The 15,689-nt window shown below is 39.9% G+C and overlaps 2 protein-coding genes across 4 annotated transcripts in view; both read left to right on the top strand.

The window, feature by feature from the left end:
* Positions 1-653: 653 nt before the first annotated feature.
* ppp1r26 (protein phosphatase 1, regulatory subunit 26) lies at positions 654-9,710 on the top strand. 2 transcript variants are annotated; one of them, XM_020613600.1, is made up of 5 exons: positions 654-1,049; positions 3,351-6,622; positions 8,906-9,020; positions 9,231-9,301; positions 9,389-9,710. In XM_020613600.1, the coding sequence occupies exons 2-5, from the start codon at positions 3,417-3,419 to the stop codon at positions 9,444-9,446; spliced, it is 3,450 nt and encodes a 1,149-aa protein (XP_020469256.1). In that variant the 5' UTR covers positions 654-1,049; positions 3,351-3,416; the 3' UTR covers positions 9,447-9,710. The 2 variants fall into 2 exon arrangements, with proteins under 2 accessions (XP_020469256.1, XP_020469257.1); XM_020613601.1 differs by lacking the exon at positions 654-1,049 and adding an exon at positions 1,095-1,698.
* Positions 9,711-11,304: 1,594 nt separating this feature from the next.
* tor1 (torsin family 1) overlaps positions 11,305-15,689 on the top strand; it is an 8,543-nt gene continuing 4,158 nt past the window's right edge. The window contains exon 1 of one of the 2 annotated variants that reach the window (XM_020613560.1): positions 11,305-11,648. In XM_020613560.1, the coding sequence (XP_020469216.1) occupies positions 11,450-11,648 (199 nt within the window). In that variant the 5' untranslated portion in view covers positions 11,305-11,449. Of the gene's footprint in view, positions 11,649-12,513; positions 12,795-15,689 lie in introns of those variants that run through there. The other variant, XM_020613561.1, reaches the window with a different exon arrangement.

The following is a 15,689-nucleotide window of genomic DNA, read 5'->3' as shown; positions in this document are numbered from 1 at the left end:
AGGTAGATACTGTAATTTTTACTCCAGTACTTTTATCTGATTACTTTAGTTTCAAAATGTGATTAATAAAACAAAACACAGTGTAATCATAAGACTATGGATCCTGGAATGAAATTCACAAGCTACACAGCAACAACTCCAAGTATGTAAGGCAGTTAACATAAACTCTCCACCTTTACCAGCTGCAACATTAAATGTGATGTATAAAATAATGCATCAATAATTATAATCCAGTAATATGAAAATAGACCTACATGTGGAATGTTCTGTTCTGCATAATGAGCACCTGCTTTAAGTACTTTGATGGTAATAACTTGTGTACTTAAGTAACATTTGAATGCAAGACTTTTACTTTTAACAGATGTATTTTACACTGTGGCAGGATATTTATACCTTCAACTGAGTAAATATGAGAGTACATATACCATCACTGTTCACAGGCACACTCAACCTGTTTTATACATGCAATACAGATATTAAGGTAAAGTTGCTTTTTTATATATTAAGCAGATATTAAGTGCTGTACTCGCACACTGTATGATTTTATTCCAACATAAAAGTCTATTACAGTTGTTATCAGTATTAAGCATACTTCCAGTCTTACTGGGAGTTGTCTAATTGATCAAACGTCCTCCCAACTACCAGACTAAACGTTGGCAGTCCAATGAGTTAGGCCTACTATAACATTATTTTGAAGGGTTGTTGTTAAATTGCTCCTGAAAAGCCTATTTTTGTTAATAAATGTAGCATTAACTGATCTAAATTAGACATCTGGCTATGTTTTGTGTTGTAGCACTGTAAAATGTAGCCATATAAAATGCAAGCGTAGATATTTTCCGGGAAAACGCCGATGCCATATTGGAAAGGCTGCATGGTTCACCGGACTCTGGGTTTAAGGAAGCTTGTCCACCCGGTAGTCGGAGCGGAGGGGACTCGACTGCGGGAGCGAGCTGCTGACGGACGCTGATCTGTCGCAACGACGGAGCTCACCAACATCTTATATCAACGCAACGATGAACGCATTCTTGCTGTAACTCTGACGTATTCAGGTGAGTTAAACGTGTGCAGTGGCTGTTTTGGGGCTCTATGTGTGAAAACAGCCGAGGCTAAGAGTGTAAGCTGTGGCTCGATACAAAGGCTTTCTCTGCCGGAGAAAATGCCGGGAGGCCCGCCCGTGTCTTTGAATTCGCCGACGCGCCACGGTTTATCCCTCCAGTGTGTCACACCGTCTCGTCCGACAAAAAAGCACCTTAATACTTCATATAAAAAGCGTTAGTTGACATTATACTTATGTTCGGCGGCGTTACCGAGCGAATACCGTGTATTTTGACAACCATGGCCGGTATCAAGAAACATGGTTGCTCTGCGGAGTCTCCTGACGCTGCACGCCGGGCATCGGTGTAGTCCATGCCGCTAGCGAGTTACGGGGACAGCCGGGGTTGCTCAGTCACAACTAGGAAAACGTCCGTATGGGAGAATTAATGCAACCAATACGTTTTCTTTATGCAGTACGGTGAATGCTAGCCGCTAACGTTACACTTTGGACAAAACTTTCTCTGTACACATCATATGTCAAAGTTGGTAGTATACGACGTCACGCTACGTTTTAGCTCCGTTTGTGAGCTTGGCGGCGTTTTAGCGTCTCGCTTTTGATGACCCATCCTGGTTTCGTCCAGACTTATCCTCCAGATTGAGCAGGTAAAAACCTTTCAGTGGTTAAAGAGTTGGGGCCATCGTTTCTTGGTGTCAGGCTGTAGCCGGGCTGCCCATTCCCCCAGCAGGTTGCACCGAGTTCGGGTTGGGGGTGAGGGTTTACACTTAGGGTAGGTAGGTTATCAAAAAGCGACTCTCTAGCTACAACCACCATACTGGTGGCTGCAGGGTTACTATGTTTCACACTCATTGTAAAAAAGCATGGTAGTATTCATCTAGTGAAACGTTTGCAGTTGCACCGTTTAACAGTTTGACAATGTTTAACTGATGCTTAACCTTTGTTTTCTAAAGGGAAAACTTGAACTCCACCTAGAATCAGCCCACAACAAAGGTGTATTAACCCCCTGGGGGCAAGCAAGGAAGTACATTTACTTACTGTGGCAGAAAAACTACTCGGATCAGAACAAATATCACAAAATAAAAAGTAAAATAAGAACAAAAAAATCCCTACCTAAGTAAAATTACAGATAAACAGCAAGCTAGCCCAATATGATGATAAGGGATCACATGTCAGGGTTGGGTGGAATATTTTTCCAAATACAGCTGTTATTTTGGCTGGAATAAAATGCATTTAACATTCACTGAGGACAGCCCCAAGGCTGGATTACTATCAGGACAAACCGGACATGCTGTCCTAGTGCCAGATCCTCAGGGACCCTAAAGATGCCAGGTTCACTGCCTGACAGTTCTTTTGTAATGATTTAATTAACTGCAGGTTTGTTAATGTAAAAGCAAGTACATTGGTATCACATTAAAATAACTATGGAACATAATCCCACATTTTATTTTCCACTAGGAGGTTAATCTGGCCATGTGTAGCCCTGTTATTTTATTTTTGAATGTTTATTCTATTTTATCTTTTGTGTGATTCATAGGTTTGGCTTTGGCTTTGTGGTCTGAGTATATTTGTCATAATTAGTTTGTTGTTTGAGCTGTAATGTCGTCCATTCGTCCCCTCAGTGTGACAGTGCATTCACCTTTCAGTTTTGTTACATTTCCAGTTTTGTTGTGATCCAGTTCAGCTTTGTTGTAACTGAGAAGTCACTTTTATGCACTTGACATACAGGTACTGACTTAGCAATTATGTGTGGTTTTTGGTAAACAGAACCAAAACAGGGCTGCGAGACTGACCAGAGGAGGCTTTTACTGTGAAGATGCTGCAGGCACTGGTCACACTGTTCACCTCAATTCTCCAAAACCTCCATGAATCACCTAGAAATAATGACTAGCTCTGTCACCCCTGAACCATGCAGCACAGTTTCTTTTATACCATGTAAATCCATGCGTCTTGCAACAAGTGCTGCAGAGTGGTCACACTGAACTGCTCCACTAGATGGCGATGAACACGCCTATTCAACCAGATACCTACAGATGTTTATAGTAGCTGTTTGCCTTGATATAGTAAGTTCTGAGTGTGCGTCCCTGTCACTGTTGACCACTATGATAGACAATCTATAGATATAAATATAGATCTAACACTTCAGCTTGTACAAATCAGGAAGGATCTGACATGTGGACACGGAATGAATAATGCATAAGAATAATCTGACAGATGAATCACACAAAAGGTCTAAACATGGGTTTTAATTTTTCTGTATAGGCTGATTTTCCTGCCACTGCTTCTGTTTTCTCCTCAGATTGAACAATGTGATTGTCGACGGCTGCGCTCCAGTGGTCGAGGACCTCCATACTACTTCAGTAGAATGTACTTGATGAACGTACCTCCTGTGGCAGCAACCCAAACAGAATGGAGAACATGTAGCCCAGCTGGAGGCTATAGCCTTCAGTGCTTCAATGACTCTGACACCGACTTGTCCACCAGAGGCACACCTATCTCAGATAAGGTCCAGATGATCATAGAGAGCCTAAGGAGCACCCAGTCCTCACTTGAGATGGGCGATGAGATCGAGAGAAATGTGCTATCAGGACAGGATGGTCATTCCCAAGTCTGCAAGGTTGCAGTGGGCTCTTACATGGGAGTCAAGTCTAAAACTAAAGATCCCACTGAAAATCAGCAGGCAGATGTTTCCTCTATGGTCAACCATGAGAGCAGTGACTCCGACAGTGATGATTCTGTGGACAGAGGAATTGAGGAGGCAATACTGGAATACCTGAAGGAAAAAGACGATCCTAAACGCAAGGCAGAGCCAGGCTCCACTCCTCTTCAGCCAGCCAAAATTCCCAGAAAAAACCCATCTATTCCTGAGGTTTCCAAACAGAGCTCTGACAGCAGTACATTTCTGATTTCAAGTCAACGGTTTCTAAAGAGTGTGAAAGCCGAGACCCTCACAGCACCAACTGTTATACCTGTAAAAAAGTATATCAAAAACAAGGCCTCCCTTAACAACAATATGGTTAAGAATTTGGATTCAAATAAAAGTACAACAAACAAAAGTTTGCCCAAAATCCACACAAAGAGCACATCTGCTGCAATCAGCCTTTTCAACAAAGTAAAGTGCCCCGTCCAAGTTAAGATGGAAGAAGATTCAAATGATTCCAGTAGTGATGACGGCATCGAGGAGGCCATCCAAAAATACCAACTGGAGAAGAAGGAGCAGCAGAGCAGAAGGGAAGTTTTCAGTCCACATGCAGTCAAAGAGGAGTCGGATTCCAGTAGTGATGATGGGATTGAAGAAGCTATTCGCTGCTACCAGCTTGAGCAACTCAAGGAGCAGAGTGCCCTGAAGCCATTCTTACAAAAACAAAACCGCTTTAGTAAGTCAGTAATACACACTGGAAGTACTAGCACGGGTAACGTGAAGCAACACAAACTGAAAAAGAAAAAGATGAAAACAGAGAAAGAGGTGAGATCTGTTCTTCCTTCATCTGTTTTCATACCCATAGATACACTTTCAGACAGCCAGAAAGATAAAGGAAATGGACTACTGTCATTTAAAGTAGACAGTTTTAAGGAGCAGCCTACCCCTGCCCCACCAAAGGTTAACACAACTGCAGAGCTTATGTGTGCTGAGGCCATATTAGACATTTCGAAAACTGTTATGCCTGGGGCCTTCCATCACAGTGTTGACCTCAGCAGTTGTGTCCCCACCGAATCTTCCTTGCAGCCGTCACTTCCTGTTAACTGCCCGGGCAGGAAAAGTGATGACAGTTCCATTGATAGTGAAGATGGGATTGAGCAAGAAATCAGGAAATTTCTTGAGCAGAAGGCCCAAATGCACAAGCAGCTACCCAGCTGTGTTGTGATTCAAGAGCCTCAAAGTATAAATGAACCGGAGAAAGTGAAAGCAAAACAAGTTGTGCCCCAAAAGAAACCTCACAGATTGTCACTGACACAGAGAAGAAAGCACAAAGAGGAAAACGCATCGGGGGCGGTTAAGGTTAACAGTGTTAAAGAAACAGCCTCGGTGTCTGTACCTGAGCATAGAAAAGATTCCAGCTCTTTGGTATATTCCCAGAGAAGTCCAACACATCCAATAACTAGACTACACAGGACAGAACAAAGTGGAGACAAAAGCAGCTCACTAGACAGTGACGAGGACCTAGACACTGCTATCAAAGACCTGCTCAAGACAAAAAAGAAGTCAAAGAAAAAGACAAAAGACTTAAAGCGAAAATCAAGGAAATGTCTCAAGGATGAAGAACAAAATGATTTACAGACCAAAAAGTTAAAACCTGATCCTATTTCCAGACACAGTGCTTTGAAAAAAGTAAACAAGAGTAAGAATGACATGAAAGACAAGTCTGGGTTGAATAAAAAGAACATTTCCCAACATAAACAGACTGATGGAAGTAAAATGCATGGTGTGCGAGGAGACGAAACAGACGTGAGAGAGACTGAAGGTCGAGAAACCCTGCCCCTCTACAGTACAAAGGAAGATAGCAGTTCAGTAGACAGTGATGATAGTATTGAGCAGGAGATCAGAAAGTTTCTGGCTGAGAAGGCCAAAGTTTCCACCGCCGAGAAAGGTAAAGATGAAGAAGCATCAAGGAATGGTACTGTTGTGGTGTGTACCTCGTTTCAAGATGAAGACGATAAACAGGAAAATCAGCTGGCTGAAATTCCTAGAAAATCTATCCCCTCCTTTCTTGTTGAACAGTCTCCCCTGAGTAGTCCGCCTCAAGATAGACAGCCGCCTCCAGCGTCACAGAGTTTGCCTGCAGACATCTCTGCTGTTGGTGCACAATCACGTCTGCCCTCGGTCCAGTCCTGCAGCCCCAGTCAGTTGGAGCCAGCCGATGGGGCGGGTGCTGCTAGAACCGAGCAGAGAAGGCCCAGTACTGGGAGAGGTGATGTTCAGGATGGTACCTCACAGATGGAGAAGGTTCAGCCAGCTTTGAGTCCTAACGCAGCTCATTCTCACTCGGAGTCAATCAAGTGGCGCCGAAGCCTGGGACTCCCCACTACTGACACAAGGACTTTCAGTCGAACTCCATTCCAGATCACCTCATCTAAAATAAGCGAGACTGTTTCCCCGTGTCCACAGCATCAAAGTGGAAGCATCAACCTCAGATCACAGACTTCAGCCACTGTTTGGTCATCCAGCAGAGCAGCTTTCCTCTGCTCTACAGCTGTAAATGCCACATTCAGGTCTCCTGTTTTGAATTTGTCTACTACCAGGCAGCATCCAAGGGTGTCTTTTACACGGAGCCTGCTGCCTGGCCACAGTTCACCGTGCTCCATAGAAGGAGAGACAGCGAGTATGGTGCATATGTCTAAGGACAAGAGTGTGTTTGTTGAGTTGGAATCTAACAGGACCAACCATGTCCAGGTTCGAAGCAGGGACAGGAGTGAAGGAAAGGAGAGAATCGAATTACTAAGTGAAGGCGAGAGCTTGAAGACAGATGAAAAAGTACATCTAAAAACAACAGAGGCTGAATTTGTAGATGAGGCAGATTGTGAGTCAGGCAACAGGAGAAATCCAGACAAGACGCAGGGCTTTTCCACATTGTAAGTATTTCCTTTGGTCACCATACCCTATAAGCATCATAACCCAAAATTTATACCAGTTGATTCCTGCTAATAAATATAACCTAGGTTATGATCAAGCTCATTCCTTGAAATGCTCTAAGGGAATATTTGTTAAAACAAAACAGGCATTTTTTTAAGGTTTGTACATTTATAAAGCAATCTAACACAGTGGCACCATCATAATGTTTGTGCCCTGAGGTTTATCCATGTCATTTAACCTTTAAAATGCAATATACTGACACTTTGTACAAGAGGCCGACTGCATGAGCAGCGCCACCATTTAAATACAGAATGCTTGTGCAGAAAATGACATCGTCCTAAATATTTTTGACATTTTAAAAAGAAGTGACAGAAAAAAAATCTCTCAATATAAGAAAATAAAGATTTAAGGTTAAAAGTCTAAATACTTTTTTTTAATGTATAAATGTGAAAACACAATGCTAATCAGAAAAAACATACCTTTGTTACATTATACTGGAAAACTAAAGTTTATATTAAGATATTCTTTATGCCCAAAAGTTAAAAAGACATTGGTGATGTTACTGTAATATGTTTCTATCACTGAACTCATCAGGGGCATCTCAATAAAAGCCAGAAGACAAAACACGTATTGTATGATCAGATCCATTCACGTTCAGTTGTCCAGCACATCACAGACACGTTTTCCACAGCTGGTACCAGTGGAGACGTTAGAGAGGGATAGAAGAGAGCCTTGGGCATGTAAAGCACTACTGAAATGGCTGATTAGTTGGCAGTGAGTTTGATAACTGCTGTTTAAAGCATTTGGCAATTAAAAAAAAGTCAAACTTCTGCTGGTTCCCGCTTCTCAATATGAGACCTTTATGTTTCTCTTTGTTGTATAAGATTGAAAACATCTATTTGTTTTGAACTGTTGGTCAGATAAACAAAGCATTTAAAGAGGTCACCTTGGTTGTTCACTTCTACAAAGAGTAAAATATAATCAGTAATAACAGTAAGTGCAGCCTTAAACACTTTTTGGGAAAGTCTTGAATAGGATGGCTCGATATGATTATGACATTTTCTGTAATTCATCAGTGCTATTATTTTTCATTCATAATTCAAATAAAGACCTGTCATATGCTTTATTATAAAAACTTGGATCAGGACTGTAAAAGCAAACACTTAAGAAAAATTTTGCAAATTGCACAAATCTAAAGAACCTGTACTTGTATCACTCCGCACTATTATCATATGTATGTGGAATAAAATCTGAAGCCTTGCACATTACTGAAATGCCATCCAGACTCTGGAACAGTAGAATACAGTTTGCCAAGACTTGAACTGCCCAAATCATTCAGGTCCACTCTCTACTGCACTCTGCACTGTTCAGCCGTGGCTGCTTGTGTCGAGTCTTTCCACTCCAAGTAGTACATCTCCACTTAAGTCTAGATTTAAATTAGTCTCTTCGTATTGTCAGCTCCATGTTTCTTTACTTCAATCCTTGACCCCATGGCTTCAGGATTTCTTTTATAGCTTTTGCACATAAAGAGAAAAGGCCAGGATACACTTTTAAAACCGATTATCCTCATTTGTCAGTGCATTTTTAGAACTCCAGTTCTGGAACAACCCTGTATCTTCTCTTGTCAGTGCATTTTTAGAACTCCAGTTAGTTCTGGAACAACCCTGTATCTTCTGAGATACTGTGGAGATGCTCTACTACATTTGCCCAGTGACACATATTTTTCAGACACAGTACCTGCTGTTCATTGTGTGTGGCTCATATCCATAGATGAGGATTCAAAGCTCACATCCTGATGAAAGCAGCTATAGCAGCATTCTTGGGCTTTTTACCTCTACAACTCAAATGTTCCAGATTACCCAGAAGCTACGTAGTTCTTTCTCTCTGGTTTGCTATACTTCTTATTTACTGTGTTTATTTCTTTGTCATGTTAGTTTTCTTGAATTATGTATGTGAAAGAAGCTATTTATTTTTGTTTATAAAAAAAGTTACTGAACATGCTGTGCATTTCCAGGTTTTGTAAATATTTTGTATGACTTTTTTCTTTTTCAGATAAAAACTTTTGCCGTGTCTTTTAAGTGCATCTGTGTAATAAAGAGTGGAGCAATAATGGGTGGTTTTCATTAATGCTTTGCATGATTGTAACACTCCTCATAGTTGGTGAAAACCTTGGGATTTACAGATTTTGCTCACTGACTTGAAGTTGGGCTTTGTGATGAATTTTTATATTTATGTAATTAGAGAGAAGTAGTTTCACATGTGTCCTGCTCTGCCTTGCCCAGGTCTCTGTCCAGTGCCATTGACCCTGGGGTTATTATCAGACCTTGCATAGCTCTAACCACAGAGGAGAGAAGCACGATGTTCAACAGGAGATATCTAACTGAACAATACCAGAAGGTACAGTTATGTACAAACATGGCAGTTTGGAGTACAGTTTGTACCTCTTCACTAATCGTATCCTTGTAAGGTGAATCCAGATATACAGTACGGTTACATGCTAGCTAAACTCATTAGCTCCATCAGTCCAAGAAAAACTGGCAAGTATTTTGTATTTTAAAAGTTGTCAACCCTAGAGAATGTGAAATGAGTGTTCCATGATGTTTGTAGGGGGAAGCTCAACTCAGAAGTGTTCATGTGCAGCATGTGAAAAGAAAACTCCAGTTTGTTCCAGTCACCAGGTATGTAATTGGACTGGTTTGTCTTCAGGGAGTAATTGCAGTCAAGTAAAAACGTGTTCATCTCAGACATGTTTCATCTTTTTGCAGGAGAAATGAATACTCAGGCAGCACAGCGTGTTGGAATAAAACCTCGTTCTACATTTGAAAGATGCATGTAGACATTTGATTTCACAGCCGGTTGGATGTTGAGTAATTGTTTTACACGTTATTGAGAATTCTGTTAGCTTTGTCTTGGACCAGATAGAACACTGTTTCATCGTTTTTTTTTTTTTCCTTCATTTTTGTAGGAAACATCTGTATTAAACGTGATCTGTATCTGGAGTTATTTCCTTATATTAACACTGGTTCATTGTTATACTTTTATTGTTGCAGTACAGTACAGGGTGGTACTGTTAATGGTGTTACATTTCAATAAAGTTGTGGAAAAAAAAGTAACTTGCCAGCATGAGTATTGTAGTCTTATACATTTATTGAGCCTATTATGCTCCTGCACACTCAGACTTTTAGAAATGGTTTTATACCTTTGTCCTAAACTATGCCTTACCATAGTTTTATTGCAGACGTCTACAGAGAGTTCCTTGGACATAATGTTTTGGTTTTAATCCTGATATGCAGTGTGGCTTTTGGTATATCTAGGAGAAGTCCTTTTAGGTACTCGATATCCATGCTGGGTAGAAAAAGGCAGAGCTAGGGGAGTGTAAGGACAGTAACTGCCACCAAATAACAAAATGTCTTTTCACTCGCTGTTTAAAGTGCCTTTAGATTTTGTGCTACTATTTATCTACTTTATATTTCACTTGTGTTTGGCATTCAGTGTGGACAGCAAGGTAAGAATTTCATTGTGCAGGGAAACGCATTTCCTTACTGTGTATATGACAAACGCTTTGAAACAGTAAGAAGACAACGCAGACCTGCTGCAACAGGCAGCTTCTACAGCGGTGCCATCTTATATATAAGAGTGTTGTGTTGGGTAAATGATGCCTATTTTTAAATTAAATTGTCTTTAATCCCTTTGTCACACAGAAAACACCAGACCATTTAAATTCTAGCATGGAAATGCTGATTGGAGGAGGAACCTGGGGGTGAATGGGGCCCACCGGGTTATCATTGCCACAGGGCCTCCTACCAGGCCAGCCCAGCCATGAATGAATTTCACTTGATGAGGAAAGAGTTGTCTGAGAATACCTGACTAGGTAAATGTAACTTCAGTGCCCACAGGCTTGTATTTTACTTCAGTGACTATGCCTGCTCAGTGGCCACATTATATGTGGGGGTAAAAACAAAGGTAAGTTTGGACCACAGGCATCACAAAATTTACTCCACATATCGTGAGTAATAGTTACTGGTTTTGTAGATTATTCATAAAAATGAAAGAGTCATTTCTTCCTTACTAAGGTGTGTGAAATGTACCAGTTAAATATCTGGTCAGACAAGGAAATGTACTCACAATTTGTGATAACAGACCCACAAGAGAGAAATGCAGGTACAACACCTACTCATTCTCATACTCGCACAGTTAAGTCCCAGTCTACATAATATACTATATGCATTACATAAACAAAGACTTTGGAGTGAGAGGGTTTGTCCAGTTGTATGACATCCAAGTAGTTCAGAACAATATACAGAGGTTAGATGAATACAGTTTAATCAGCTTGTCAGTGCAGTGTCAAAGGGTAGTTGTCACAAGAGGTCTTAACTAGAATCTTCCCTAAAAGAACTTTTAAAGCATTATCTGTAATAATAAACGGTTTCACTAATTTCAGTTTTGGAGGATATGCAGTAGTGTCTGTCAACAAAAAGAAAAAACATGTAAAGTCTCTATTCAGAGCTTAGAAGGAAGTGAAAATGTTCACCCTGACCTATTTATTGATTTAGACATGACTAAATTTGGTTACCAGAAGTTCTCTCATTCTGCTCGCTTGTTAACCGATGCACTTTTCTATGCCTTAATATTTGCGAATACGTTTATATTAAAAAGTCAGATTTAGAATAAACGAAGAAGAACCTCTGGACCCTGACGTCATAACAGCTGCTCTCCACCACAGTTCCATGGTCTCCACTCACAGCTGTGCACTTGCTAAGGCGCGGACTCTTTTAAATATAAATCTATTTTAGCTGAGTTTGATAAAGTTGGTACATTGGTTTAGAATGACACCTAAGAAGCGACACATGCTACTGCTGTTGATGCTGGTCTGCTCGGGCACAACGGAGGCTCTCGAACCCATCAGCACCACCATAGCGGTTGGGATGGCAGCCACTCTGACAGCATTCTTAGCTAGCTACCCGAACATTTTCAACTATTTTCACGAGTGCTGTCGACCCGAATGGATTTCTTTCAACAGAACAGGTAATGTGTGGATTTCCGGAGCCACCTTTTATAATCTCTTCACACTTTTGCCATCTTAAACTAGCTAGTATAAGCGTCTGTTTCTCTACGAAGCCTCTTCCGGCTCTTTTTAAACCAGGAACTCACAATAAGACGAAGCAGACCGCTTTAGATTTTATAAAAAATAACCGTGCTGGTTTATTCAGAGGATCACAGGTAAAATTAACATTACACGTCCAGATCTCTCCCACCACCAACCAGCGCGCAGTCAGCTTGGAAGATGAAAGACCCTGGACCATGAAACCTATATAATTTTAATCATTTTGGGCTAGCCCATACTACGCAGGGCGTCAAACCGTGACGTCACCTGATATGCCAGCTTGCAGCTGACCATAACAATAGTCAAAACATGAGGAAAAGTCAAGGTGCGTGGCTGTTGTTTTTGTGGTGTGTATCTAGAACAATTTGACATGACATTACACATTAAGACAAATATTAAGATTAGCATTACAGTTAATACTAACAACTCTTTGCCTGCAACCTTGGCCTAAATGCAGTCTGCAAGCACATGAAATTAAACTGAACAGTTAACAGCCTGAGCTAGACAACCTGTCTCCACTAAACATTTCTAGACAACAAATCTCTGAATATCTATCTAACTAAGAAATAACCTAACACTAGTTATCAGCGGTTGGTTTAATTTTAGTAAACGGGTGCGTTTGCTACATTGTAAGTTAGCTATATAAGTGCCTATATGATATAAACATACATGCCGCTAAGTGTAGTTCTTTCAAATGATTAGGTTTTCATCATTTTAGAACTTGTGAAACGTGTGTTATTTTGAACAGAGCTCGTTGTGTTTGCCACGTGATCATGACGTATGAGTGTTAAGTTCCGCGTTGTAAGCTAGCTAGTTAGCCTGCTGGATTCAGAGGTTGCTTTGCCACATAAAAACGACTGATGTCCTGAATTAAGTGATTTCAACGATGAAATTAGCACGCATATGTTTGTTTATACATGTTTTTTCGGCAGCCAGTGTGCTGGTAAATTCGATTGATCCGATCACAACATCAGTGGTTATTGGTATTGGAGCCACCCTAGGCCGGACAATCTACAATTATTTACGTGAAAGTTGCTCTCCCAAATGGATAGCCTTCAATGCAACAGGTGAGCATGTGCGCTTTGTTTTAACGAGGTAAACATCGGTAATGTTAATCGTTTCGCGTTACATTAGCGCAACGCTGCAACCTTATGCACAATGAAAGGGTCATTGCTTGACTGTTTTTTTTTTCTTTCCCCACCGCCAAAATCGAAACCTAAACCGGGATGTAAAACATCCAGAAACGTTCTCTATGAACAATAAATAGCGTTTGGCCCCTTCGGGTACCCGTCTGAAGTGACCCCGTATGGTCTTTGGTATTACACACAGTATGCCATAATAGTATCCCAGTGCCTTATGCGACCTGTACATGGATAATCACGCCTTTTTCACTGTTAGCTACAACTGGCTACCAACATGATTTGATTTGATTTATTTATTCTTTCAAGCATGTAAAGACAGTTGATATATCAACACACATATCCAACAAATGCTAATCCAATATCAATTTGCTTATACCTAGTACATGCTTGAATAAAGTAGGAAGAAGTCAGACTTATCCAGTCCTACCCCGTTCTGCTTTTGTTTCCTCTACTCTCAGCCTGTTTTAGTGATTTTTTTTTATTTGATTTGATTTATTCTTTCAACTAAAAAAAGATTTTAACAGTGTTAACATTCTTACATAATTACATTCTTAAATAATTGTCTTCTACACCACACAAGTAATATACTAAAGAATTATTACAGAGTATTAACATTCATACACCACACCCACAATGTTCCATCTAATTAATCATTGAGCCTGTTCTTGCATATATCTTGATTGACACATACCTTTATATTTATGTTTAAACTCGTCAATTCTATTACTATTTTTTATGTCTACACTTAAATTATTCCATAGTTTTACCCCACTTATGGAAATACAAAATCTTTTTTTGGTTGTACATATAGCATGAATTTTTAAATTTAACTGACCCCTTAAATTGTATCCCCCTTCCCTTTCATTAAATAGTTTTTGAATTCCACCAGGTAATAAATTGTTCCTGGCTTTATACATAAACACAGCAGTCTTATAACCCCCCAAATTAAAAAATTTTAACAATTTAGACTGTATGCAAGCTCCAGTGGTGTGATCCCTATACCCCATCTTATGCACAATTCTTATCGCTCTTTTTTGTAATAGATACAATGGTTGAAGTGAGCTTTTGTATGTATTTCCCCAGTTTTCAACGCCATACTCTAAGTATGGTAAAATCAATGAAGAATACAAAATACGGTGCTTTCCCGTCTAAAATATATCTAACCATTGCCAATATCGATATATTTTTTGCTATTTTGTGCTGAACATATCTGATATGAAATTTCCAGGAGAATTTGTCATCAACTATGACACCTAGAAATTTAATTTCATATACTCGTTCTATATTAGCTCCCCCAATTTTCAATTGAAGTTCATTATCTAGTCTACAATTCCCAAATACCATAAATTTAGTTTTATCCAAATTCAGAGATACTATATTACTGTCACACCATTTCTTTATCTTCTCAAGTTCCTGTGAAACCCGTCCAGAAAGTTGTATGAATAATTTAGGTCCCAAAACTGAACCTTGAGGCACTCCACATACAATGTCCAGCTCACTCGATTGGTATTCACCCAACTTCACAAATTGACGCCTCTGTGTCAAATAACTTTTAATCAATTTCAGAACCATTCTTCTGATCCCATATTTTTCTAACTTGTCCATTACTAATTCATGATTGATTGTGTCAAATGCTTTTTTTAGGTCAATAAATATTCCCATCATATATTTTTTTCTCATCCATAGCACTTGTAATGTCCTCCATCAGGTCGGTAATGGCCAAAGATGTCGATCGGTTCGACCTAAAACCGTATTGGCAATCAGAGAGGATTTTATGTTTGTCAATAAATGTATCTAATCTGTTATTAAAGAGTTTTTCCAGAATTTTTGAAAATTGTGACAACAGAGAAACCGGTCTATAATTTGTGAAATTGTGCTTATCACCAGATTTATACAATGGAATAACCTTTGCTATTTTCATATTATTGGGGAACTGCCCAAGTCGAAACGACATGTTAAAAATATGGGTTAATGGTTTGCATATCCCCTCAATTACCCATTTAACAGTTGTCATAGTGATACCATCACTATCACTAGATGTTTTGTTACCACATTTATTCACATCTCTATAATTTTCCTTTTCAACTATGGGCTTCTAAAAACGTAGAACTCATGTTCCTTTCGATTGTATTATTATTTATAGTGACGGATGTATCATCTGTACAAATGCTTCTTGCTAAACCAGGACCAACATTCACAAAGAACCTATTAAACTTATCTACTACATCCTCCAATCTATTAACATGAACATGAACCAACATTGTGAAAAGAAAGCACCACTTTGTGCTTAGGAAACCAAACTGCAATCTTTAAAATTCAGACACTTTCTTTGTGAGCTTCATATAAGTTGTATGAACCACAAATATGTCTGTGGTCTGCTCAGAAATGGCAAACGCCATTCTTCCTCTGGCAGCTCAAACTGTGCCATCAGAGCTCTGTACACTGCCACAAACTCATTCAGGGCCTATTTTCCTCCGACCTGCTCTGACAGACCCAGTCAGCGCAGCATCAGTCCAGTGACAGAGGTTTAACTACACAGTAGCCACACACCACAGTGGAAAACATAGCTGGAGGGCTGCACACAACTCACTGTCTGAAAGGTTTAACTCTCCTGATGTGAAGCTGGATTTAAATCTTTGTAAAATGTCACCCCTTCTACTATCAAACTCACTTGTTATGACTGGTAATAGTTGCCATATTAGTGGAAAAACTTTCTTGAATTCCTTGGTGAAAGAAAAAGTAGAAGTGCATCAGTCCAAGTGTTACAACATTACTAAAGTCCCTGTCCTTTTTGTTTTCTCAGCTCACACACACACACAC

Source organism: Monopterus albus, unplaced genomic scaffold (genome assembly GCF_001952655.1).
Source record: "Monopterus albus unplaced genomic scaffold, M_albus_1.0 scaffold135.1, whole genome shotgun sequence".
Lineage (NCBI taxonomy): Eukaryota > Metazoa > Chordata > Actinopteri > Synbranchiformes > Synbranchidae > Monopterus > Monopterus albus.
The sequence above is the reverse complement of the archived record's forward strand: the minus strand, read 5'-3'. Positions and strand labels throughout refer to the sequence as shown.

Bases quoted from the DNA above. Each gene is read 5' to 3' on its own strand.
- ppp1r26 (XM_020613600.1), top strand. From the start codon at position 3,417: ATGTACTTGATGAACGTACCTCCTGTGGCAGCAACCCAAACAGAATGG. The intron at 6,623-8,905 runs GTAAGTATTTCC...TGCCTTGCCCAG, and splicing joins ACGCAGGGCTTTTCCACATT to GTCTCTGTCCAGTGCCATTG. The intron at 9,302-9,388 runs GTATGTAATTGG...ATCTTTTTGCAG, and splicing joins CAGTTTGTTCCAGTCACCAG to GAGAAATGAATACTCAGGCA.